We start from the raw sequence: 27972 nt of genomic DNA on the forward strand, positions 1-27972 counted from the left end.
GTCTGTCAAGAAAAGGGTTCTCGAGACATTGAACGGATAGTAGATTCCTATGTTCAGTTTGACCCTTGACCATGTGACCTCAAAATCAATAGGGGTCATCTTCTTCTGAAGATGTACTGGTGTACCAAATTTGATGTCTGTCAAGCAAAGGGTTCTCTAGACATTGAATGGTCAGTATATTCCTATGCCCAGTTTGACCCTTGACCACATGACCTCAAAATCAATAGGGGTCATCTTCTCCTTAGGATGTATTAGTGTGCCAAGTTAGATGTCTTTCAAACAAAGGGTTCTTAAGATATTGAGCGGACATTATATTTCTATGTCCAGATTAGATTGACCCTTGACCTTTTGACCTGAAAAACAATAGGGGTCCTCTTCTACTCATAACAAACCCACATATGAAATATCATTATCATCAAGTGAATGGTTCTCAAGATATTGAGCGGACAACATGTGGTCTACCGACCGACCGACAGGTGCAAACCAATATGCCCCTCTTCTTTGAAGGGGGGCATAATAAATACAATACATGCTATATAACTTTCTACATATTCATATGAATATAAAGCCCTTTGGAACGTCTCCATATGCGTGAAATATTCTCGAGAGGGACGTTAAACAATATACAATCAATTAACAATAAAGCCTTTTGTTCTCATTCTAAAGGTTTTCAAATCTGCATTATTTTAAAAAAAAAAAAATGTAAAGTCCATTGTTTTTAGTAAATGCATGTAATTTAATGATTTTTGTAAAGCTGGACACTGTCTATACCTATTTTGGTTCATCTAAAATAAGGAAAACTCTGTCTATAATGTTTATTCAATAGTATATATGTAATTACATAACTTTGATAGATGCACCACTGATATCATAATAAAGTATATGTACATGTGTTTATGTGTGTGTTTTAGACTGCAAATTACTTTAATATTATCAGTGATTTTTTAAAGACCCATTTTAGGTCCGAATATAGGCCCTTTCCCCTTCCAAATTTTACCAATATTTTCCCAATTCCCAATTCAACTTGCACTTTTCCCAATAATAAAAACTGGCAAAAAAACGTATGTGTTAAAAAATAAGTTCAATGTGAATAGTTTATGTACAACATGACAAAGACACATCAGTTCTAAATAAGTTAGAAAGAATAGTCGAAAATTTTAAGAGCTTAAAGAAAAGAAAGTTGAATATGTAAAATAAAAGAAGAATGAGATCAATTTGTGTTTGATTTCTTGTTTGATATGATATATTTAGCATGTTTACAATAATGTCTAGGTTTTCCCAATTCAAAAGTCACAGCACCCTTTTGAAAAATGTTGAAAAATCACTGATTATAATTAAACTCTATCACGCTTAAAATGTTTGTTGACCATAATACATCTTTGTCAATGTGAACTATTTGAGTGTCAATAGGAATCCACACTAGCAAATCACAGCATTGGGTGTCTTTTAGGTGTTGATGTCCTTGAATCTGATGCCAATATTCATATTTTGTTTTGATGTGCAGCGAACCATCCATTGCATCACATTCTAAAATGGCAAATGTCATTACATGTATTGATAAAATATACATGACTTACAAGTGCTCTGATTAGTGGTGAAAGTATTATACTGCATGCATACTTATTTTGACATAGATGTACTGCAGTATTCAAAACGTGATGCAAGTAAAGTTTATAAAGAACATTAAAATTTCAATATCACAATGAAGCCTAAGTAGTACTTATATTTCATTCACAAAATGTTTCTATAAAGTTATAATAAACTTGGATAGATACATAATATATGAATACATATATGTATAGCTAATGTACATGTATTAGGTACACATACATGTAATTGTTCAATCTATAATGCTGACTTACCATGAGGGAAATCCCAACATTTGCACAGGCCTCTTTAATTGTCATTGTTTGAGCTGAAAATGGGGATTTATCCTCAATTAAGAATTTCAGGGGTTCCCCTGAGAAATGAGGATGCAGTTTATTCCTCCATTGTTGTTGTGACCTTTGGCTGTGCCGACTTTGTATGTTTTATCCAACTGTCGGCGTATTTTACATCAGTTTTATTTGCCTTCTTATATCTGAAAATTTCCAATATACATATAAAAGTTTTATCTTCACAGTTCGAACCCATTTATTATCTGCTGTGGGTATATTATAATCATAATATATATAGATCCAAACATGTATTGTCATTGTTTTTATCTTTTTAAAAATTGTGTACCTGTCTTTGAAAACTTGTTGTCATATGAAGATTGACACTTATACTGCCCCATTATGGGCATACTGGCATCAGACATCCATGTTGATGATGACTTCAGAGTGCACATCACCTTTATCCTCAGATTCAAGGCATATCTATAAAATAATTAAATATTAAACAAGCTTAACCCATCTGTGATGTAACTGATATAGATAGGCACATTTACCGCGGTTTGTTTATTGAATATACAACTGTACACTGCAGGTACGTACATGTATCGTTTTTCACCCCCCACCCCACTCCCCAGTGTAACGTCAGGACGACAAGATGACGTTGTATAAATCTATATTTATATAATAGGCCGCATACAACATTTACCAAACATAGCATCGCTTATGTCATTTACAATAAACTCAAATAACATTACATCTCCCCTTTCAAAAAAAAAAGGCAGTCTTTGAAAGAAGATAACAGTCTTTTCCCTTCCTTAGGATGACTAGAAACTCAAATAACAGTTTATTTGCAAATAAAGTCCTCAGAATGTTTTGGTTGCCTCACTGTTTGCTGTGGTCTTGGTTCCTGACGCAGGGCGTTCGAAAGTTCATGTGGTTTAGGCTTCTCTGGTGAAGTGGTCGACGAGTCAGATTGATCCTGATGCGGTTGTGGTGACTCGTCCATCATCGGTTCGGTACCATCTGAGGCATCAGATGGCAACATAGTTTCACCCGTATTAAGTAAATGTCTGCGGTTTCTGCGATACAGCTTGTTATCACCTGTGCGCACTAAATACGATCGGTTGAAAAGTTTCTGATCTACGACAGCAGGTTCCCATTGTTTTGAGACTTTCTGTACACGAATTATTTCACCTCTGTTCATGATGGGCAACGTTGAAGATTGTCGGTCATAGTAGTGTTTCTGTTTCTCTTGGCGCGCAGCAAGTTGTGTTTTGCAGGATTCGACTACTTTCGAATTCAACATGTTAGCTGTAATCGGTAACTTGGTACGCAGCTGTCTATTCATGAGTAGCTGAGATTGCGACAGTCCTATTCCATCAATTGGTGATGCACGATAATTCATAAGGCTCGTATAAATGTCACCTCCTGATTCGTCAGCCTTCCTAAGTAGGTTCTTAACCGTTTGAACACACCTTTCCGCCTGCCCGTTTGACTGTGGATATCTGGGACTTGAAGTTGTATGAACAAAATCCCAATCACTCGCGAACTTCCGAAATAAATAACTCGAGAACTGTTGTCCGTTATCCGTGAATAGTTCCATCGGGATGCCGTGACGAGCAAACACAGATTTAAAAGCAGTGATTGTTTGTGAACTGGTTGTCGTAGGCATACGAACTACCTCTGGATACTTGGAATAGTAATCGACACACAAAATGTATTCCGAACCTTTAAATTGAAACATATCTGCCGCGACTTTGGCCCACGGACGTGAAGGTATCTCTTGTGGTACCATTGGTTCCTTGCTGTTAGAATTCCTGTACTTGTTACACACTGAGCATTGTCCAATAAAGTTTTCAATGTCCTGATTCATTTTGGGCCAAAACAGTATTTCTCGTGCTCGTGTCTGTGTTTTCACAATGCCCACGTGAGCTTCACGTAGCTTGTTCAACATCTCTGTTTTCAAGCTGGTAGGTATCATCAGTCGTTGACCTTTATATAGGAGTCCATCTATTGCAGTAATTTCATCACGATAATTCCAAAATTGAATAATATTCAATGGAACATTTGATTGGTCGATCGGCCAACCAACCAACACGGTATTTTTCAATGTTTGTAGTGTTTCGTCAGCAGCAGTTGCTTCTTTGAGCTGTTGCAGTTTTGTTGGTGATACCGGAAGTTGTGCCTCAATCCAATCAACGTCTATCTCGTCATCAACAAGAATCTCGGGGGTTTCTTTCAGGCACGACTGACTCAGTGCATCTGAGATGTGCATCTCCTTATCTGGTACGTATACTAGCTTGAGATCATATCACTGTAATCTCATGAGCATGCGTTGAAGTCTAGGAGTCGCGCGGTACAATGGCTTGTTGTAGATTGCGACAAGGGGTTTGTGGTCCGTTTCTACGGTCACGCTTCGTCCATATGTGTAATGATGGAACTTCTCGCATCCGTATACAATCGCCAGCATCTCGCGTTCGATCTGAGCATAAAGCTTCTGTGTTTCCGTTAACGCCCGCGAACCGTATGCTAACGGGTGTCCATCTTGAAGAAGTACAACACCTAATCCCTTCGAGCTTGCATCTCCTGAAATCCTTATTGGCTTACGTACATCATAAATACGTAGTACAGGGGTACTAGATACTAACTGTTTGAGTCTGTCAAAACTTTCCTGCTGGGGCGCATCCCAGTGCCATTCTACGTCTTGTTGTAGAAGTATACGAAGTGGAGCGGTCACATCCGACAAGTTCGAAATGAACTTCGACACATACTGAACAACGCCTAAAACGCGCTTAACTCCTGATACGTCATCAGGTGGTGGCATCTCCACTATTGCACGGTCTTTCTCGGGGTCTACTTTGATGCCATTGTTTGTTATCAAATGTCCTACATACCTAACTTCCGGTACCCGAAATTCCACTTTGTTCTTATTTAGCTTAAAGTTCATTTCGCGACACCGTTGTAACATCTGTTGTACGCGAGAGTCATGTTCTGCAGTAGTCTCTCCCCAAACAAGGATGTCATTATAAAAATGCATTCCACGCCCGACAAATCGGAGAACATCTCTTGAACTCGTTTAGAAAACACTTCCGGCGCAGAACTGATTCCGAGGGGCAAACACATGTATCTATACCGCCCAAACGGAGTATTAAATGTCAATAACTTTGAACTGGGCTCATCAAGTTTGACATGCCAAAACCCGTGCTTGGAGAATACTTCAGCTTGCGGGAGCTTTTCGATCGACTGTTTGTAAGTGGTAATGTTCTCTCTTGATCGCACGGTTCAAGTCCTTTGGATCAATGCAAAGTCTTAACTTGTTAGGTTTGCGCACTGTCACCTGACTATGAACCCAATCCGTTGGTTCGTCTTGCTTCGTGATAACCCCTAACGTTTCCATTCTGTCAAGTTCTGTTCTTACTTTGTCCTGAAGTACTGCAGGGACTTTACGCGGTGGGTGTATCACTGAAGTTACATGTATGGTTTCATCGATATTGATATTTTGTTTCCCTGGAAGTTCACCAAGTCCTTTGAAAACATCATCATATGTTTTCAGTACATTGTCCTTTGTCAACTCATTTTTCACAGAATGAACCCGCACAATCGATCCAATTTCTGTACATGCATTCTTACCCAGTATTGCCTGTGCATTTGTATCGACAATGAAAAATGGTGTAAGTCATACTTTCGGCCACGCACTGATCATTCCAGAATCTTGGTGCCTTCCGGTTTGATTTTGTGTCCACCATATGCCACTAATCTGATTTTAGTGTTTTTAAGCTGATGATCATCTAATTCCAACTGATCAAACACATGTTTTGGATTAATGTTTCCTTGAGCGCCTGTGTCCAACTTGAATTCTACCTTGCGGTCATTGATTGTCAACGCAATCACTTCTGTCTTGTTCGACTTTGTTAACAAGTAGAGTTCCAATGAAAAGTTCAGTATCCGCGTCAGAATCTGCATTCGGTGGGACTCCTACGGTGTGAATTTTCTTTGCAGAGTTAGACTGTTTACACAAACAACACTTAGCAAAATGGTTTTTCTTCTGGCACACATGACAAGTTTTGCCATAAGCGGGACAGTCACCTACCATGTGTTTCCTTCCACAATTAAGACATGGCTTCCCTGTAGTACTTTCCGGCCTTTGATTATCTGTTCTTTGTTTATCATGTTTAGTGGTCTTTTGTGAGCTGAATTTTCTAGTACAGTGTGACTTACGTATTGCTGCTATCGCTTGCTCTTCGGATCTTTTCAGAGATTTAAGCCGTTTCGTACTCATTTCTTGAGCTCTGCACACATCGATTGCTTTTGCCAATGTCAAATCCGATTTTCTGAGTAGACCTGCACGACACGCTTCATCTTGAATTCCGCACACTATCATATCTCTAATTAATCCATCTGCTAAATTACCGAATTCACACGGTTGTGACTTATTCCTCAAGTCTGTCACATAATTGTCAGTGGGCTCATCGTGACCTTGATTGCATGTAAAAAAAAAAAAAACAAAAAAAAAAAAAACCACATGTCTAATATATGTTAAGTTCTTTCGGGGCTCACAATATTCTTTGAACTTTGTTTTGAGTACTTCTATTTTGTGAACATCACCTGTGATTCCAAAGGTATTGTAGACGCGGCGTGCCTCGATGCCGGCCACGTGTAGGAAGGTTCCGACCTGGACTTTCTCGTCTTTTTCGCCTATTCCCGTTGCTGTGAAGTAGAGTTCAAATCCTTGAATCCATTCTTTCCAGTTTTCTGCGAGATTCCCCTCCATCGAAAGATGGTTAGGAGGCTTTTGTTGCTCCATAAATCCTCGCTTTTAACGTCTGACACCATGTAACGTCAGGACGACAAGATGGCGTTTTACAAATCTATATTTATATAATAGGCCGCATACAACATTTACCAAACATAGCATCGCTTATGTCATTTACCATAAACTCAAATAACATTACACCCAGTACGTTCGTATAAAACACAAAGCATGTTTTATGCATAATCCGTTTTTATTTTTAAGTATGCATATATTTTCAATTGAAATTATTTGAGAATATAAAAACGTATCGTACATTTCTCTAGCTCATACATTACGCTTTTACCAACCTGCACTTTATCTGCAAGATGTACCCTATTCGACTCCTGTACACTGGCGGTTATTTCACGTAATTCTTCAAACACGAAGCGAAGAATCATCGACGATTCCACTATTGCTTCAATTCCCATGTTTATCTCGTTAAAACCTCCACATAATCGATTGATAACGCTATATCTATGTATATCACTCTCTACACAGTACAATCTGAGAAGTTGATGTACCCGGAAGTTAAAAATCTCGCTAAATCTCGGCAATCACATGACGAGACTTACAGACCCTATGCAGACAGCTTGAATTATTTTCGTCTATAAAACTCATTGAATTAAATATGAAAGGATCGGACTACGTTGGACTTGATTTGGGAAATGTTTAACGCCCTTTGTATAGGGAGATTCGATCTGTTTCGGAACTAACTTAATGGTGATTTTGAGCTTTCTTTACAACCAGTATCCTATTTTCGTGTCATCCCTTGTACATATATATAGATTGAGAACAAAAGTAAGCTTTTATATTATGCTAATAAAAGCAGGTGGTGCACCAGTTTTAACTCAGGTATTTCCCATCCAATCAACAATATACAGTATTGTTTCACTCGGGCTTGGGGCTTCACACCTGCCTTTAATTAGCTCCGCCCCTCACTTAACTTACCGGAGGAAAACCGACCGGTTGAAAAAGTGATATGCATGTGATTTGGAGTGCAAAGATAAATTGCAACAAAAGAGGTAAATAGACTATAATTTACTATCTTGAAAACTCGAATACAGTAAAATTATGAGAAATCATACTAAGATAATACATGTATTATGTTGTACTATGGGAAAACTTTGATTCCTGGCATCTCTGAGTAAAAGATCGTTGACATTCTAAATAAGTTAGTGAAATTTTTTGTGATTTATCTTTGTGAAAAATTCCAACAAAAGAAACTAACTTAACAAAATAAATATTAAAATTCACTTTTTTCTGTATATCAAATACTGATATTTTAACAGCAATTATTATTAAACAGGAAACTTTTATATTAAGTAAAATGTTAAAGTCATTGTAATACATGTACTTGTGTTTTGCTCCTCGAAAAAAATTATGATCACGTGAAAATCCGGGTTAGAATAGGTCCTCAGTACCCCTTGCTTGTCGTAAGAAGCGTCTAAACGTGGTGGTCCTTTGGATGAGATGACAAAAACCGAGGCCCCGTTTCACAGCAAGTGTAGCAGGATAAAGACCCCTACTTGCTCAAAGGCCGTAAGCACCGAACATAGGCCTATAAAATTTTGCAGCCCTTCACCGGCAATAGTGACGTCTCCATATTAGTGAAAAATCTCGAATTATAACAACATACAACCAACCAACGAGCCTTTTTGACCTCTGTCCATGTACGCCCCTAACTGTGGGTACAATCTGTATGTGAAAAAAGCCGGTCGCTGTTCAGATGCAGTCAAGTCATTGTGTATTTAGTCTCTGATTTTTTTTTTTAAAAAATTCACACATTTTTATTTTATTAAGAAAAATATATAAGGCAACAAATGATATTTAAAGTTGTTAGAGGTAATCGCTTAGCAAGAGGTTCTTTAGAATACGCCATCCGTTGGATAAATTTTAGAAACTTTATTCATAAACACGGGTATACAGTAATCTTTTAATTATTCAAAATAATGTATGGTTTCGAAAAAATTGAATCATTAATTTTGTGTTTGCACTGGTCCAATTCTATCTGCAATAATGTAGCCCTACCCGATTTTTATTTTTTTTATTCTGACGTTTTCGGGATAGGGTTACAATTCCAAAAAAGTAATGGTGCAAAATAATTTTTTGAATCCCAAATGTTGTTTACACCAAAAGTAGAACAAACTTTGTGCTCGGTCACGTCTAATAAAGGTGTTTTTCATTAAATATCATTTTGTACAGCCTGCAAAATTCTTCGTCTGCTCCGCCATGCATTTTATCGCGAGATCTCGTAGGTGGATCTACTGAAAATCTTAAACATTGACAATCAGGGTGAAAATGTAGTTATTCGAGCCATTTCGACAAAGAAAGGAAAATCATATGGTTGCAGAAAGAATTTACACTGATGTTTGGTTTTTAAGTTGATATTAAATTCAAACCCTCAATACCGACGAAATAGCTTTCTCCTCCGTACTCGTCCATTGATGTAAATACTACCTTATATGACATATGCAAATAACTTGACAATCGGAAGTTGAAACTCTTCAGTACGTCAAACATGGCGCACAAATATGAATCGAAAAATTGGAATTTATCGAAATTGTAGAAAACGGTAGAATAAAGCTTCACAAATCATAAGTTGCAGGTTGAAAATTTTTATATTGACTAAGAAACATAGAATATCATTTTATTTACGTAAAGAAAGTTAGCAAATGTTTAGACTGATCGAAAATGTTGCGGGAGTGAATCACTCCCGCATTTACACCATTACGGAGACCTAAGGAGTTGTATCCCCCCTCCCCCCCCCCCCCCCCCCCAAAGAAAAAAATCGGAAATCAAGAAATGAATGTGTGCGTGTAGCATCAGAAAAAAAAATTGTGACGTGCGTATGACCCGCTACAGATTGGTTTACGCTGCAACAGCATTCTCTCACCAGAAGGCTCGTTACGCAAACTCTGGGTAGAGAATGCTGCAACAGATACTGAATCGATTCGGATTTTCCCGATCATAAACAAGGTATAGTACGTGTTTTAACACATTGAGATAGAATGTATATGTACATGTATGCTTCATCACATGTGATTGGTATTTTGAAATACAGTAACACAAAATGATCTTATCCCAATGTGTACACACAGGTTACGTGCTACCCACATAATGTTAGTTTGATGACGCGACCTCTAATTATAGAAGCTGAATTAGTTACTTTCGTTTTCGTTTTCTTGGAAACAGTTCCGTTATAGAGATATGCTAAGAGACAAAGAAATGGACTTGTACCTGGTAAAATTGATTACCAATATCTTCATACACCAAATTAGTTTGCCTCCTTCCAATTTGTTTATGCATTTTATTGATTCCAGTCCATTTTTATCATTTAACAACGTTGTTTAATGTGCCTATGCTTAGCTGATTGAAATATTGTAAATCTGAATAGAAAACTAAAATTTAAAAAATGAAATTGACCTGCGTTATATGGGGCTCAGTCAACGAGTGCGTTTTTGATGGAGAGGTGTTGAGCCTTTTACTTGATATTGAATTGAAATGGAGCTGTGTTGCATTCCTACGACACAGCAGGTGTTCAACGTCTCCTCCAACACAATGCAGCATAAATCCAGTCACCACATGTTGTCTTCGTTTATATTTAATTCAGCATTTAATTCTGCACAGTAACTGACATGAACGCACAGTCATACTGTTTTGTTGTTAATTTCTTTGTTATATATATATAAATATTTCTACGCGCCCTTTTAAAAACGTTAATTCAAGCTTTTTGATGGGAGAAACTATTTGTTTTCTATTTTAAAAACATAATCAAATGACAAGAAATAAAACTTATAATTCTTTGTTTAATGCATGTATTAAACGAAAACTTGTATGGAACATTTTTTCATCATGAAGTTTTCCATCCAATTTTTCGTTTGATACATGCATTAAACAAAGATTTATAAGTTTCATTTCTTAAAAACTATCCATTGAGTATGAAAGATGGAATAATACTCCTAGAAGTCGACGTTTCTGTCATTTATGTAATCAAAACAAAGTAGGAGACGAATACCATTACAACACAGTATAACTCTTCATTGTCTGAAAACACCACAACCTATTTACATGTACATCAACAAAACTTGAACTGCTTAAATGTTTATGTAAATTTCTATTTATATTGTACAGAAAAATGTGGACATTACGTAGCTTTAATTACCTTATTTAATTAAACGGTAAATAAATGTTCATTTGTTGAATTAATCGTTCTCCACTTTACACATAGTAATATAAAACTTTATTCCTGTACATATAGTTCTGTTGTAACGTTGCTATGGCAGCTTCTGTATATGAAGTTTTAAAGCTTTATCAAAATGAAGTAAATGTTATTATTTGTAGGTCATGCGCCATGAACAAATATGGGAAACAATGTAATTCATCTGCGGGACTAAGAAGGACATTTGTTATTCTAATACTAATTTCCAATGGACTGGTAATGATTTAATTTTCCTACATGTAGTTTGATAACTATTACTATATAATTTCTTATCTTAAGGTAGCTCACTACACTAAAGCTTATACTCTGTATGACACCACGTCACAAGGTGGCGATTTGAATGTTTTGTGAAATTATTTGTATCGATCGATTTTGTATCCAAATTTATATATTTTTTGCCTTTTTAGTATATATACTTATTGTATATCATCATATCTTTTATGATTAAATCAATTCGTACTGATTTGAAAAACTATTTCTGGGTGTAGTGAGTCACCTTAAAAGAAAACTCATGGATGACAATACCTGAAGATGTTCTTCATTTAAAATCATTTCTAAATTAGTTCTATTTATGATGACATTATATGATGGATTATTAACACTAATCTAGTGCCTTTGAACTTCTTGTATCATAAGGGTACTTATTTGTGCAAAACTGCAATCATTGGAGTGCTTTGTGTTAAATTCGCCAAAAATATAATCATATCTATTCACCTATTTGAGGCAATCATAAAAGCATACATAATAATATGCCAACCTTTCAAAATATTGGAAGATTTGAGGAATTCCATAATGTAAGTATTTTTCTCGTTCGTTAAAATGTGTAGATAAAATATGTATCTATCCATCCATCTATCTATTTAGTAATTACACCGTATATATCTTAATATCGATTAAGCTTTGCGTTTGAATATGAAAATGTTGCTTATGCACTCCATCCAAATACAATTTACAGTAATGTTGTCTTTCGTACAGTTCAAACCTAATTACAGTATTTACATTTATGAGTATAGAAATTCAAAATAAAGATAAAACTGATAAGAAATTATGATAAATGTATGATTCTAGTATTGCCATATAACAGATGCAACTATTGATTTTTGAAACGCTAAGCATAGCTGCAGCGCTTTTTATTAAGCCTCGTATCGTCAACGTCCAATTCAAGACAGCTCTCCGCCGATTTACTACATGAAAGATTTTCAATTTTCCAAGTTTCTTGAATATTACGACTCTTATAACTCATCTTCCACGGGATAAAGTCTAAAATTGAAAGTAGCTGATCCTTAATCATGTGACAGTGAAACTAAATACCAATCCAAATTGTAACTCTGTTCCAATGACAGCATGTGAATTTTCAAACTTAGATTTAGATCTGCTTCCTGTTGTTTTTCTTTTTTCACCTTCAAGGCACCAATTCTTCTGGGGGTTTACCGCCGTATTAACAATACTTTAGCCATTGTAGAAGGTTAACTAAATAAAATATGATCGGAATTGAAGAGTGGTGGAGCAGCATAGCAATTAAACAGAATAGATATACAGTAATGTCACCTCGTTTCAGTACGTTGATTATTACTAGTTGGATTTCTACTTTAGTTTTCCTATTTTTTTTTGTAATCGTCACCTACGAGCTGACTTTAAAAAGAAATACCTCTTTCGATTAGAAATCAGATAGGAGACAGGATTAGCATCGGTGCCTTACGGGGTTACATGTTTATTCAGTCTTGAAGCCATCGTCGTCAACCATGCATTTATACGAAAGCCGGATAGTCTCAAATTTGAAAAAGTAAAAAAAAAATTAACTCGTTATAACGAGTTAGTATCTCGTAATAACGATTTAATATCTCGTTATAACGAGTTAAGTATCTCGTTATAACGAGTTAATTATCTCGTTATAACGAGTTAGTATCTCGTTATAATGAGATATTAACTCGTTATAACGAGTTAAGTATCTCGTTATAACGAGTTAAATATCTCGTTATAACGAGTTAAGTTTCTCTTTATAACGAGTTAGTATCTGGTAATAAAGAGTTAATTATCTCGTTATAACGAGTTAGTATCTCGTTATAACGAATTAATAATCTCGCGAGTTAGTTATATCGTTATAACGAGTTAGTTATCTCGTTATAACGAGTTATAAGTATCTCGTTTTATCGAGTTAGTATTTGTGGAGGGCCTCTACTTTCCAATATTGCGACAAATTGATTAGAAATTATTTGAATTGCATATGATTATTTCATAATAACTATTGTGCAAGATTTTATCTGTCGTAAAGATGACAAGAAAATGTTAGTTATAACATGTGATGATTCATTTTTTTCTTTCCCCCTTTTTAACAGCGTTGATTTACCGTTATTTTCTACAATAAAAACTTTCTTTGCAATCCAAAGTACGATACGTTCTTTACATAGTAATTTCAACCACGGATTACTTGTTTACCTGATCATTAAAACATTGTTGTGACGTTAGTTCTTTGTCTTGACAGTACTTTATTTTTCATACTGTACTGAACATAGTCCAGTATTATTAAGAGCAGGCCAATATTATGAGAAGTACTGTTTTAGATAGAACAATATTTTAAGTAAGATACAAGACTCCGTCCTACCAATTGATATAATGAATTGAACTCATGTAGAAAAGGACGAATACTCGCTAAACCCCGCCCCCATCCCCTCTGTTTACAATATTGTGGGTGTACTTTCACTTGCCCCCACCCCATCCCTGATTTTAAAGTTTGGATTTTCATTCTTTTTTATTTGATTTTGTTTGTCAAGAATTACATGTATAGACAATTGTGACGTCAACTTCTCAGAAGATTACTCCTACCACTTCTCTCACTTTGAAAACAGTTCTACATACTTGAATTATCAATCCACCAATAAATAATAGAATCATTAATGGGCCAAATGCTGTCTGATGTGTTTCATACCAATTGTTAGGTTATTCCTAACGTGCGGATTCTGACTACGGATTACTCCGTTTACCTGGTCAAGATCTAGTGCTCTTGGCGGATGTGACCGGTCGGCAGGGGGTGCTTACTCCTCCTAGGCACCTGATCCCACCTCTGGTATATGCAGGGGTCCATGTTTGCCCATTTTTTTTAATTTGTATTCCTTATAGGAGTTATGAGATTGATCACTGTTCGTTATCTTCACCTTTTCATGAAGATAGAGCAGATAGCAGGACATATCTGTCTTGCAAAGAAAATTAATACTACATGTACTTTAAATTCATGCTTTTAATAGACCCAAGCCAACAGCAGATTGGATTTATTTATGTTATATCACCATAAAAAGGTATAACCGATAAGTAATATATTTACTTACAAACATCGGTAAATTAATATACAGGGTACTGTGGTGATTTACTTTTACAGCATACACGCATTTTTACCAACATTTACAAAGTTGATATGTGTTTTTAACTCTGAAAAATCTAGATTAAGAACACATTTTCAGATTCTCTTACAGTGTAATAGTTATTTTTTTATTTCTTTAAGTACATGTAATTGTATTATTGCAACGACTTGTTTAAAAATAATCTTAGATTTCAGGAACAATCTTGAGAAGGACCAACAAAGTTTCCATAATATATCTTGTTATTGCAAGTTCATTATCTCGTTATAACGAGTTAATTATCTCGTTATAACGACATATTATCTCGTTATAACGAGATAATTAACTCGCTATAACGAGATAACTAACTCGTTATAACGAGATAAGTAACTCGTTATAATAAGATACTAACTCGTTATAACGAGATATTTAAGTCGTTATAACGAGATACTAACTCATTATAACGAGATGATTAACTCGTTATAACGAGATAATTAAGTCGTTATAACGAGATACTAACTCATTATAACGAAATAATTCAGAAAGTCGTTATAACGAGATAACTAACTCGTTATAACGAGATAATTAACTCGTTATAACGAGATACTAACTCGTTATAACGAGATACTAACTCGTTGTAACGAGATACTAACTCGCTATAACGAGATACTTAACTCATTATAACGAGATATTAACTCGTTATAACGAGATAATTAAGTCGTTGTAACGAGATACTAACTCGTTATAACGAGATATTAACTCGTTATAACGAGATACTAACTCGTTATAACGAGATACTTAACGAGACATTAACTCGTTATAACGAGATATTTAAGTCGTTATAACGAGATAACTAACTCGTTATAACGAGATAATTAACTCGTTATAACGAGATACTAACTCGTTATAACGAGATACTAACTCGTTATAACGAGATACTAACTCGTTATAACGAGATACTAACTCGTTATAACGAGATACTAACTCGTTAAAACGAGATAGTTAACTCATTATAACGAGATATTAACTCGTTATAACGAGATAATTAAGTCGTTATAACGAGATACTAACTCGTTATAACGAGATAATTCAGTAAGTCGTTATAACGAGATAACTAACTCGTTATAACGAGATGATTAACTCGTTATAACGAGATTATTAACTCGTTATAACGAGATAACTAACTCGTTATAACGAGATAATTAACTCGTTATGACGAGATACTAACTCGTTATAACGAGATACTAACTTGTTATAACGAGATACTATTTCGTTATAACGAGATACTAACTCGTTATAACAAGATACTTAACTCAATATAACGAGATATTAACTCGTTATAACGAGAAAATTAAGTCGTTATAACGAGATACTAACTCGTTATAACGAAATACTAACTCGTTATAACGAGATACTAACTCGTTATAACGAGATACTTAACTCATTATAACGAGATATTAACTTGTTATAACGAGATAATTAAGTCGTTATAACGAGATAACTAACTCGTTATAACGAGATAATTAACTCGTTATAACGAGATACTAACTCGTTATAACGAGATACTTAACTCATTATAACGAGATATTAACTCGTTATAACGACATAATTAAGTCGTTATAACGAGATACTAACTCGTTATAACGAGATAATTCAGTAAGTCGTTATAACGAGATAACTAACTCGTTATAACGAGATGATTAACTCGTTATAACGAGATACTAACTCGTTATAACGAGATACTAACTCGTTATAACGAAATACTAACTCGTTATAACGAAATACTAACTCGTTATAACGAGATACTTAACTCATTATAACTAGATATTAACTCGTTATAACGAGATAATTAAGTCGTTATAACGAGATAACTAACTCGTTATAACGAATTAGATTTTTTTTAGAGATAAGTAACTCGTTATAATAAGATACTAACTCGTTATAACGAAATATTTAAGTCGTTATAACGAGATACTAACTCATTATAACGAGATGATTAACTCGTTATAACGAGATAATTAACTCGTTATAACGAGATACTAACTCGTTATAACGAGATACTAACTCGTTATAACGAGATACTAACTCGTTATAACGAGATACTAACTCGTTATAACGAGATACTAACTCGTTATAACGAGATACTTAACTCATTACAACGATATATTAACTCGTTATAACGAGAAAATTAAGTCGTTATAACGAGATACGAACTCGTTATAACGAAATATTAACTCGTTATAACGAGATACTAACTCGTTATAACGAGATACTTAACGAGACATTAACTCGTTATAACGAGATATTTAAGTCGTTATAACGAGATAACTAACTCGTTATAACGAGATAATTAACTCGTTATAACGAGATACTAACTCGTTATAACGAGATACTAACTCGTTATAACGAGATACTAACTCGTTATAACGAGATACTAACTCGTTATAACGAGATACTAACTCGTTATAACGAGATACTAACTCGTTAAAACGAGATAGTTAACTCATTATAACGAGATATTAACTCGTTATAACGAAATAATTAAGTCGTTATAACGAGATACTAACTCGTTATAACGAGATAATTCAGTAAGTCGTTATAACGAGATAACTAACTCGTTATAACGAGATGATTAACTCGTTATAACGAGATTATTAACTCGTTATAACGAGATAACTAACTCGTTATAACGAGATAATTAACTCGTTATGACGAGATACTAACTCGTTATAACGAGATATTAACTTGTTATAACGAGATAATTAAGTCGTTATAACGAGATACTAACTTGTTATAACGAGATACTATTTCGTTATAACGAGATACTAACTCGTTATAACAAGATACTTAACTCAATATAACGAGATATTAACTCGTTATAACGAGAAAATTAAGTCGTTATAACGAGATACTAACTCGTTATAACGAGATACTTAACTCATTATAACGAGATATTAACTTGTTATAACGAGATAATTAAGTCGTTATAACGAGATAACTAACTCGTTATAACGAGATACTAACTCGTTATTACGAGATACTTAACTCATTATAACGAGATATTAACTCGTTATAACGACATAATTAAGTCGTTATAACGAGATACTAACTCGTTATAACGAGATAATTCAGTAAGTCGTTATAACGAGATAACTAACTCGTTATAACGAGATGATTAACTCATTATAACGAGATACTAACTCGTTATAACGAGATACTAACTTGTTATAACGAAATACTAACTCGTTATAACGAGATACTAACTCGTTATAACGAGATACTTAACTCATTATAACTAGATATTAACTCGTTATAACGAGATAATTAAGTCGTTATAATGAGATAACTAACTCGTTATAACGAATTAGATTTTTTTTTACTTTTCAAAAATGAGCCTATCCGGTTTTCGTACATTTTTTTATGTACACTGTACATATTTATTTCTTATATATATATATATATATATATATATATATATATATATATATATCAGTATACATTGTATGTGAATTCCATTTGTATTCGATATTGAAACATTATATATTACGAATGTACAATACAAATGGAAAATAATACAATAAAGATAACGTTATGATACAAAAGGGAAATAATACAATACAAATGGACAATTATACGAGTGTAAAAAATTGAATATTGCATAGCTTCACATGCCACATAACAATTCAAGTGCACTTTCTCGTTTCAGAAACTCTGTTTGAGTTACGATGAAGAATTTTGTGGAGAATCTCAGACTACTGTGAGTAGAGTATCAAAATGTCCTACTACCAAATCAACGTGGGAAGAACGGGCACTGAGGAAAAGTTGTTCATCTATCCCACATACCTGTAGTGGTGACTTATCCTACCACTGCTTGATAAACCCTTGGCAGAACATTACCTTAGAAGTGTGTGCTCCTCGAGTGAAAATACCATCAGGTACGTGAATAGCACAAAGTACACCAAATTAGAGTAATACAAAATGGAAAGCATATGAATGTTATTTATCATCGAGTCGGCCATATATCTTATTATATCTTATTTCTGATATTTTTCACAGACGCCTGGGCATGGATTACGCACCCCACCTTATTTTTTTCTGATCTGTGATCAACATATTTATTTTTCTCTCCTACATATGTTTTGTAAATATGCATTAAAGATCATCCAAAAAGGTAATTTTGTCTTTGTTACATAGAAGTAAAAATTCATACTATCGTTGATGATAAGAATGAAGAAGACAAACAACTCGTCGTCTGCCACACCTGGTTTAAATTTTGCCATTTTTGTTTTACTCAAACAAGTCAACACATTGGATATACATGTATAAAAAAATTGGTTTGATTCTTCTTTACTTTCGTGCTTCTGTAATTTACTTTCGTGCTTCTGTAATTTTTCGGAAATTTACAGTGTATAGATGAGTGGTCACGTGGTCAACATGTCCGGTTAGGAAAGAGAGAGGGTGTTTCACTGAAGCGGGAATTTTCCCTAATCGGAGCACTGATCTTCATTCATATTCATACTCAATTGCGTATTTGCCGTTTAAATACGTGAAGGATTCCCCAGTACTTGGGACAAGCATAATACATTTTATGTGTCAATACATTATACATGTAGTCTAAAGATAATGTTTGAAATCGTGAAAATTAAATTGTCTTCTCTTTTTCTGAGTATCAGACACAATGCATACGGTTACATGTTACGAGTGTATCAAATATTCAAAATTCTATACTACTACAGTCTAAAAATATCGTATGTATTATTTTCTACAACCAACGATATTCCTGGTGGCTAACCTCTGCTGCTGGTTAGCCTACGAGTGCCATGCCACTCCAACACACGACAGCCTTTTAAATGGAATTATTTCAGACCTTACTTGTACCATAAGGTTAATCGCTTCGGTAAGCTGACTTTATTGTCTCACTTACCGCTGTGTTTTTAACGTTTTCTTGTGTGTTACAACCTGCATTGGGATGAGAATTCGGGTTTGAATAGGTCCTCAGTATCCCTTGCTTGTCGTAAGAGGCGACTAAAGGGGTGGTCCTTCGGATGAGACCGCAAAAACCGAGGTCCCGTGTCACAGCAAGTATGGCACGATAAAGGCCTCCCTGCTCAAAGGCCATAAGCGCCGAGTATAGGCCTAAATTTTGCAGGTGAAGACATTTCCATATGAGTGAAAAATTCTGGAGAGGGATGTTAGACAATATACAATTAATCAACACCAGAATAAGGCTTTATATACCTTTTTGTCAAGTGACCACATCACGGATGTTTACATCTGAAACATTATAGCTGAACCCGAATGGTCACATATTTACATAGTTCCTCTTCCGACTCTAGGGTTCTTTTGAATACTCTACTGTCAGCTCTAGGCAATTGTCTGAACTTAATTCGTGGTCATGTCCAGTTTGGGTTATCTGAATTTTTTCACTGTAATTATGATATAGTGGCTGGGTTTCTCTCTCTCAGTGTTTATCAAGTCTTACCTGGAATGTTTTGACTAGTTTTGCTGTTACAACTGATATTGGTAGGCTATTCCGGATGTCAACGGGTCTGTGCACAAATAGATATTTCTTGACGGATTTTAAATATCTTATAACTGTGTCCTCTTGTTGTTGAGTCGGTGTTCATTCTGATCAAGTTGGTAACTTCAGGGTCATATTTCTATTTAAATGTTTAATACATTTCGATCATGTCTTCTCAAACTCGTCTATATGCTAATGTTGGGAGTTTTAGCAGTTGTAATTTTTCTGAATAGCTGAGGTTAGACATGCCAGGAAGTTGTTTCATTGCCCTGTGTTGCACGTTTTCAATTTGATGAGATGAGGACACCAGACCTGATTCGCATATTCAAAGTGTGGTCTTACTAAGGCTGTATAAAGTAATTTAAATGTGGTGTTATCCATGAATTCCATTGTTCTGCGTACAAGTCCCATTATAGAGTTGGTTTTGTTTACCTTCTCTTTCATCATCTTTGCTAGCCAAGGGTTTACGATCCCCTCCGCTTCTCTACAAACCTTTGGCAGATTTAGTGCGATTTTCGTAGCCTCAACTTTCAGCATATGATTGGACACAGGGAAAGTCCCCTGCTCAATCAGAGAACGTGTTCCTTAGATCACGTGCAAAACAAAGGAATGTTTAAATACCTACAACTGTCACTCGGCCATGTATCAAATACATATTCAAACCAATGATGTCACGTGCGCAATTCAGACTCGTATCTGCGTAAAGAAGTGCATTTTATTTAATACAGTACCGTACAATAAGTCTTGTAATTCGTTGTTTTATGTTCTGTCTGTCCCAGATTTAGACAGTTGCGTCAGAGCTATTTTACCCAATTTGGAATTCACCTTACACGCGTGGGGTTACTTTTAGACGTAGCTGCAGAACTGTAGCTCTCTGAAAAAATATTGTGACGGACAGAGAGCTACAGATCCACCCCTTATAAAATCCTTCGATTTACGGCGCACAAAAAGCTGCTCACGGTTGAGGCCTGATATCGTTATATTCTTGTGTTGCTGTCGCATAAATTTAATATAAAACAAGATGTGTTTGTTAAACACAAATGCCCCCGATAATGACCAATTCCGAAGATGGTCAAGGTCACAAGGGCAAATATCTTGGTACCAGTAGAAAGATCTTGACAAAAGAAATGCTCATGTACAATATGAAAGCTCTAATATTTACCATTTAGAAGTTATGACCAATGTAAAATTAAAATTAAAAGTAGGTCAAATGTCAAAGTCAAAAGGTTCAATACCAACGGAAAGGTCTTGTCACAAGGAATAATCATGTAAAATATCAAAGCTCTATCACTTATTGTTCAAAAGTTATTAGCAAGGTTAAAGTTTTCAAAAAGTAGGTCAAATATCATCACAGGATCACAAATGTTGGTACCCACGAAAAGGTCTTGTCACAAGGAATACTCATGTGAAATATCAAAGCTCTATCACTTATTGTTCAAAAGTTATTAGCAAGGTTAAAGTTTCAGACAGAATGACAGTATTACAGAATGACAGACAGGACAAAAACAATATGCCCCCGATCTTCGATCTCGGGGGCATAAAAATTCTTAACATATTTTCCTACTATTCTTGTGTCCAAAAATACATTCAAATATTCAATAAAGCCTCATACGACATGAAAACTCACAGCTTTTGATGATTTCGTTTGTTGACGTAGCCATGTTAGGTAGCCAGTCAATTCGAATCCCGGTTCATTTCCATACTTACACAATAACGTCTAGATGTGAACCAATATCTCCATAAATATTTTAGTTAATTATTTTAAATAATATATCATCCCAGTTCCGTTAAATAATAATTATTCAAATAGGTAAACTCACGGCAACGCGGCTTGCATTTTGGTTAGGTCTCCATCCCTGCCACTGGAGTGTTAAGGACCATAATGGGCTTTTGTAGCATTTTCATTTGTCAAGAGCTTATTTTACCTTTAGGAAAACTATATTTTTTAATTTCTGTTAATAATTCGTGTTTATAACAAATGAAGAGCGAATACATGACTTATAGCGAATTTTATGAATAGATACCAATAGCAACAGAGTTCGAATTGACCGGCTACCTAACATGGCTACGTCAACAAACGAAATCATTTGAAGCGGCGAGTGTTCGGGTCGTATGGGACTTTAATGAATATTTGAAGGTATGTTTGGACACAAGAATAGTAGGAAAATATGTTAAGAATTTTTTTATATTAAATTTATGTGACAGCAACACAAGAATACAACGATATCAGGCCTCAACCGTGCGCAGCTTTTTGTGCGCCGTAAATTGAAGGTTTTTATAAAGGGTGGATCTGTAGCTCTCTGTCTGTCAGAATATTTTTTCAGAGAGTTACAGTTCTGCAGCCATTTTAGACGTAGACTCAACGACTTCATAAATTTCATTGGTTCACCACATGTTTATTTTCTAAATAATATTCTCACTGATTTCTTTTTTAAGTATGCAGTTAAGAGATAGTTTAGTTTATTATTAATATTTTGAATGATTTGCATACCACGTTGCGTTACTCTCTGAGCGCAGCCATTTCTAAACAACGAGCGCAGTCATTTATAAACAACTTTATAACGGTAGCTGAAACATGATGTAATCCAAACGGGGTTCTTTTCTCCATCCTCTAGAGTGCGCCACTCAAAGCTACGAAAATCGCCCTTAATTTGCCAAGGGTTTGCCAAGGGATCGTAAAGCCTTGACTAGCGAAGATTGTAGTTCATCTGCAATAAGCACGCGGGATTACTTTTCTCTGGAATACGTCTTCCCTGTCCTAATTTTAGCGCTATTTATAGAACGGGAATTTCCACACAAGCATTATAAACGAAATGAATTCGTTTGATGCTACCAAACATAAACACAACCAAAGATACGAATAAAATACAAATTGATTTAAAGAAACAACACACATATGCCTAGTCAGTAGTGATGACATGGCAGAATAGACAACTTGATTACGTAGGACACTGACTGGTAGAAGTAGACCAGATTGTAAACATGAGTTCCCGGTCTGCTTTACGAGTTTGATAACATGACGGAGCAAGCAGCGTCTTTTGATCTGGGAGATATTAATGAAAATGGAGCTCAGTCATTGAGGGCAATTTAGATGAAGAGATGTTGAGCTTTTTACTTGATACCACCGTTCCTACGACACAACCAGTGTTCAACGTCTCCTCGAACGCAATGCAGCATACATCCAGTCACCACTTGTTCTCTTCCTTTATATCAAACGAAAAATTGGACGGAAAACTTTTTTATCAATGCGCGCATTGATGAAGTTTTCCGTCAAATTTTTCGTTTGATACATGTATCAATAGGCTTGCAGTGTGCACAGCAGTTGAGGGATTGTCGCTGGTACTGTATGCTCTGAATAAGGCTACAGTGTAAGCGGTAGTCCGAGGTTGGACAGTGTGTGGCTGACAGTTAATTCACCCAATGCAAATGACCCAATCATTAGATATTATTTGATCCTCTATTTCATATTATCTTAGTGATTATTAACCTAGATAAGGTATAGCCTACACACTATTTGTATATATTTGTAGGGCTTTGTTTTCAATCATATCGCTAATGACCTTTATTAAGGAAAATTGTTTTATTACAGTCGTCCCCCAAACCTTTGAATTGACGAGGTAAGAGCCCTGGTAGGCGCTGATATATAGGTAAACACATTACACTTCCATTACATTTTTAAAACTCCCCAATATCTAATTACATTGATCAATCACTCAGAATCGGGATCAATTTTGCTTCGAATGTTTCGAATTACACAATGATTATGCAAACAATGACGCCCGAAGCCTCCGAAAGAGATAATTTGGCGCAGATACTTGAAAACGTCAAAAAGTGTGTCGATCCTAGATCAGAAAAAAAATAAGATAATGTAAGCGGTAGTGGTGTGGGGGTGCATATTCAATGCCCTAAGTGTTTGTGATACAGTGCTGCTTGGGCTATCACGAAATCAGAGAAGGGCATTCATCGACCATGTAATTGTTTGTGTCCTCAAGCGTACACGAGCATTCCTGCGTTCACCTAATTTGTATGTTCTGTGTTCGTCTGTTTTCGCGACACAAACAGATGTAATGATTGTCATCTTTTCATATTAAAATTGTCTTATTTTCATCTGCTATAATATTTACACACTGGTATATTGCCAGATATTCGTTTTTCACTCCTAAGGAATAGCAGATCAAATGTCCAATGATGGGAAGGTGGTGAGGCAAATCTGTTGTGATAAAAATAGGACTGTCACACGAATGCAGTACGATTATAAGAGGAAGAAGAGACAATTATGCCATAATATGCGCTAGCAATGACTTTTAAATTCTTTTAGTCTTGGTCTTCAAAATACAGTCCGAGTGCATTTTACAAATTGGTATGTGAATTCGTGTTCAAACAGTTTCCAAATGGCTTTCTTAATTTACCTTCATTGTTTCCAGGACACTGTGCAGAATATAGCTCATTAGGCGGAAGGGTACAGGAGTATTACGAGCGGTCTTGTTCATCTTGTGTCAGCGACTATCTGTCAACAGATGCCTACCAATGTATGTCCCAGGATAAAACAGATCATTTATTTATATACCTATAATCCACTCACTAATACGTTATATCATTTTTTTATAGTTTCCCACCGGTTTTGCAAAACTGAAGGGGGCTATAGGTGTCTCTCAGTCTGTCCGTTCTGTCTGTCAGTCTGTCCCATTGGTTTTCCCGACTTCTTCCGTTTCATATGCCTGCAATGATTCATTTGAAACTTGTAGTGTACTTTCGGGGTGGCAAACTACAGATGTAATTCTAATTTCGTAATGTTTATGGGCATGTGTGAAAGAAATTAATTTGGATATTGCTACGTTTTTATATTCATCGGGATCGTGATGAAACTCGTTCGCTGATTGTGTAAATAATCGCTTCACCAATCTAACATTTCAAGCTCATTAATCGCAAAAGGAACACATCAATGACAATATATATCAAATATGTTAATCGTGCAAGTAGTTTTTCTGTAGACGGTAAGCAAAGTCTGATCAGTCGGCAGTTCTCAATTTACCGCATTCTTAAATCGCGGGTATTCAAAATCGGCCTTTGAACAGTTGATAGTAAATAGTATTACAAACAGGGTTCAGGAGTCCTTTATAAGGAATTAATATACAGATATCGATATGAATGTTTATCGTTTTGTTGTTTTGTGTTTCATTTGTATTATTCACTCCCTCCCCCATATTTTGAACTGCATCGAAACTAGGCAAACGGTACGACGCGCGATGTCGGAGTTCCGAACTTTTGTTGTTTTAGTTCTCAAACCCAAATTTGCTATATGTTTATGAATTGAATTTAAGAATAATCTTCTGAATAAGACTATGTTATCCCTGGTAAAAACTACATGTGTCAGCTGTATGAACAACGAAAAATCAAATTAATTCGATACTGGTAAACAGGGTAACTTGGTACTAATGTTTTAGGTCACAGTTCAAGGTCAAACAACATTAGATATACATTCTTTCGAATATTACATCCGTCAATCAATGGGGCGTCGGTAGGGGACAGGTATGGAGCAGTATGCTTTAATTCGTTGATAACTCTTCAAACATATAGAATGTGAGATCTTTCAAATTGAAACCATGATTCGGCTAATTCTTTTTAACGTTCAAAGTAACACGGCACTACAAACCTTTCCTAACTCGTTTTTTAGATGATGAGTGTTACAAGGCGGTATATGATCGTTTTACTATCAACAGGTAATTATGAACATTTTCATCTGTATAATTTGTTTTTATGATGTCAATGACTTTTGAATTTCTGTCCTTAAGTAACGGTAACGCTTGATATGACATCTTTTTTTTCCATATTTGTCACAGAGGTACAGAGATGACGTCACTTAGTTCTCAGATCTGGATATATTATCATAGCATACTTTTGTCTTCGATGATCAGTGGACTGATTTAGAAAGCATTATGTCATTGTTTACTAATCACTCAATCTATCTATCGATCACGTTTTGTGTTCGATGACCGATCTAACCATCCATTCATCCATTTATCTATCTAATTATCCATTCTTTGAAATTTATCACTAACAACACCAATGGTATTTGTTATTTTCAAAACAACTTGAGACTTAGAATTTTCATAAATTGTACAGATCAGTTATGCTTATACTGAATATAATACATTAAAAGTGTTTATTGGGTATTTCAATGTTATATACCTATTAATATTGTATCAATACATATTTTAGATTGCTGTCGATTGTTTTGATATTTGGGTAGATGCATGTATCTATCACTAGAACAGATCTATTAATATATCCTGAAACATGTACATATCCATTGTATATACCAGAAAATTCCTATATTTTCATTTAAATACATGTGTATTGGTAACTGTAAAGAATCTTTAAATTTAATCTAAACATGTTTTATTTTGTATATCATAATAGGATTAGGCAGTAGGCAGAGCCTATGTATGCCTTCAGGAGTAGAGCTATTCATTACCCTTTCTTTTAGTACTTTCATTACATGTCAAATACATTGTAAATGGCGGTTTTATTTACACCACTACGTCAATGATTATACCTTATTTTTGAAACATGATGAAATCAACAAGTGCAGATAAATCAAAACAATCATTAGTTTCAGTGATATTAAAGTTATGTGTTTTTGTTACTGCAGCAATATAATGACTTTTGTTAAGCAGATGCATGGACATTATATACGGTATCGGTGAACACCTCGGGTGTATATTCGGGAAATTGTTTGTTATTTAGCTATGATACATATATAAAACTAGTTAAATTACAATTTTAAAGGTTTTTTCTTCTTTATAATAAATAATGTATGGTATCAATGTTTTACTAGAGTAATATATGCATCAGAGTTTTCAATCGGCCTACATTTGAAATCTCAAATAATGTTCATTTTGTTGAAATGCTGATAAAAAATTATTAAAAATATATCGAAGGTTATTTAAAGGATTATAGGACCTGCTAGTACAATTTGATGCTTATGTGTAAACCTGGGAGTTTGCTTAAATGTTGTTTATCTAAGTGAGAATGCGAAATTTGGTGGCAATGGGTTTTGAGTGCACTATACTATAATAATTTCATGTACAAGGGTGTAAATGGCGGTGCACGAATCGCATAATTTGTGCACTGAAATCAGTAACTTTTGACACTAGACACAAACCTTCTCATCCTTCTCAGTCCTCAATGTGTTTTTTGTAATGCTATACATGTATGTACACGACTTTTTTTAAAATACGTGCCATTGCTTATATCATCTGTGATCAGCCAAATCAGTGTGATTTGTTTACATCCTCTTGCAATATTTTCCTAAGTACACTTACATGTAAATAGCCACAGTTTCGTATTTCACTCCTGCATATTTGTTGATGACATCGTCTTTTGAATGACAAATTGTTTACACATCTTTTGATCATAAATTACATTCTCCCTTACAGTGAGTAAAAGAGTCCATTGCAGTCTGGATGAATAATCTTTTGTGTACTAGTTTATCATCGTACTTTCTTGTGATTAGTTGAACATCACAGTACAGTGATTCTACAGAGTTACTTTCTTTGGTTTGTTTGTTTTTGTTTTCTTTTTTCTTTCCTTGGTTAGTGTCAATCTCTCACTGTGTTAGGGCTTGTGGCGCAATTTAATTTTTTGGACGCCTCCAAGTATTAACTCATTTATGTATATATTGTATGCATGTTCCATGTACTGTATAACTTGTAATTGTACTTTCACTACATGTAATTTTCTAGTCAGTCTCAAAGGGGGATCACACTTTAGCTGACACCTATGTACATGTTTCAACAGGTATTGTTTGTTCAGGTGATCCCCCTTAATGGTTTGTTATACATTTTACTTAACAATTTACCTTTTGTCATTCAATAAATGACATATTCGACAAAACTGCATTACAATGTTGGGTTATTTGGCACTGCTTGGACGGTTTCTTCTCATAGGAGGCATAAAACATATTATAGTATTGAGTCTTATTGAATATTATTTTGTAAAACAGTTTTGCCTATTCTGTAGCCTATATAAAAGTTATTTACTCTACACTTATTGCTGTGCGGTCTAGAAATTACCAATTAAATTGTTTTCAGCATTGTGTGAAGTACAAGTATTACTGTTGATGTGCAATATAATAAACTGTTGTGGTGATTAAGAACATATTTCTTTTCTTTACAATATTACACGTGTCACAGAGTGATAAAAATAAATCCAGTTTATAGTACATGTAAGTA

At 35.0% G+C, this 27972-nt stretch overlaps 2 protein-coding genes across 6 annotated transcripts; one reads left to right on the forward strand and one right to left on the reverse strand.

The window, feature by feature from the left end:
• Positions 1-800: 800 nt before the first annotated feature.
• LOC125674999 (uncharacterized protein K02A2.6-like) lies at positions 801-7380 on the reverse strand. 5 transcript variants are annotated; one of them, XR_008801012.1, is made up of 5 exons: positions 6975-7365; positions 6480-6742; positions 2224-2357; positions 1863-2080; positions 801-1527 (listed from the first exon to the last, which is right to left on the reverse strand). XR_008801012.1 is itself a non-coding variant. In XM_056158229.1 (5 exons), the coding sequence occupies exons 2-3, from the start codon at positions 4147-4149 to the stop codon at positions 2292-2294; spliced, it is 1455 nt and encodes a 484-aa protein (XP_056014204.1). In that variant the 5' UTR covers positions 4150-6742; positions 6975-7380; the 3' UTR covers positions 801-1527; positions 1863-2080; positions 2224-2291. The 5 variants fall into 5 exon arrangements, 2 of the variants coding, with proteins under 2 accessions (XP_056014204.1, XP_056014206.1); XM_056158229.1 differs by having other exon boundaries at positions 2761-6742; positions 6975-7380; XR_008801013.1 differs by lacking the exon at positions 6480-6742 and having other exon boundaries at positions 6975-7348.
• Positions 7381-7657: 277 nt separating this feature from the next.
• LOC125674995 (uncharacterized) lies at positions 7658-27896 on the forward strand. The gene is made up of 6 exons (XM_056158232.1): positions 7658-7688; positions 11008-11101; positions 17924-18152; positions 24163-24267; positions 25413-25458; positions 25579-27896. The coding sequence occupies exons 2-6, from the start codon at positions 11018-11020 to the stop codon at positions 25664-25666; spliced, it is 552 nt and encodes a 183-aa protein (XP_056014207.1). The 5' UTR covers positions 7658-7688; positions 11008-11017; the 3' UTR covers positions 25667-27896.
• Positions 27897-27972: the final 76 nt, after the last annotated feature.

The sequence above is a fragment of the Ostrea edulis genome, chromosome 3, assembly GCF_947568905.1.
Source record: "Ostrea edulis chromosome 3, xbOstEdul1.1, whole genome shotgun sequence".
Classification (NCBI taxonomy): domain Eukaryota; kingdom Metazoa; phylum Mollusca; class Bivalvia; order Ostreida; family Ostreidae; genus Ostrea; species Ostrea edulis.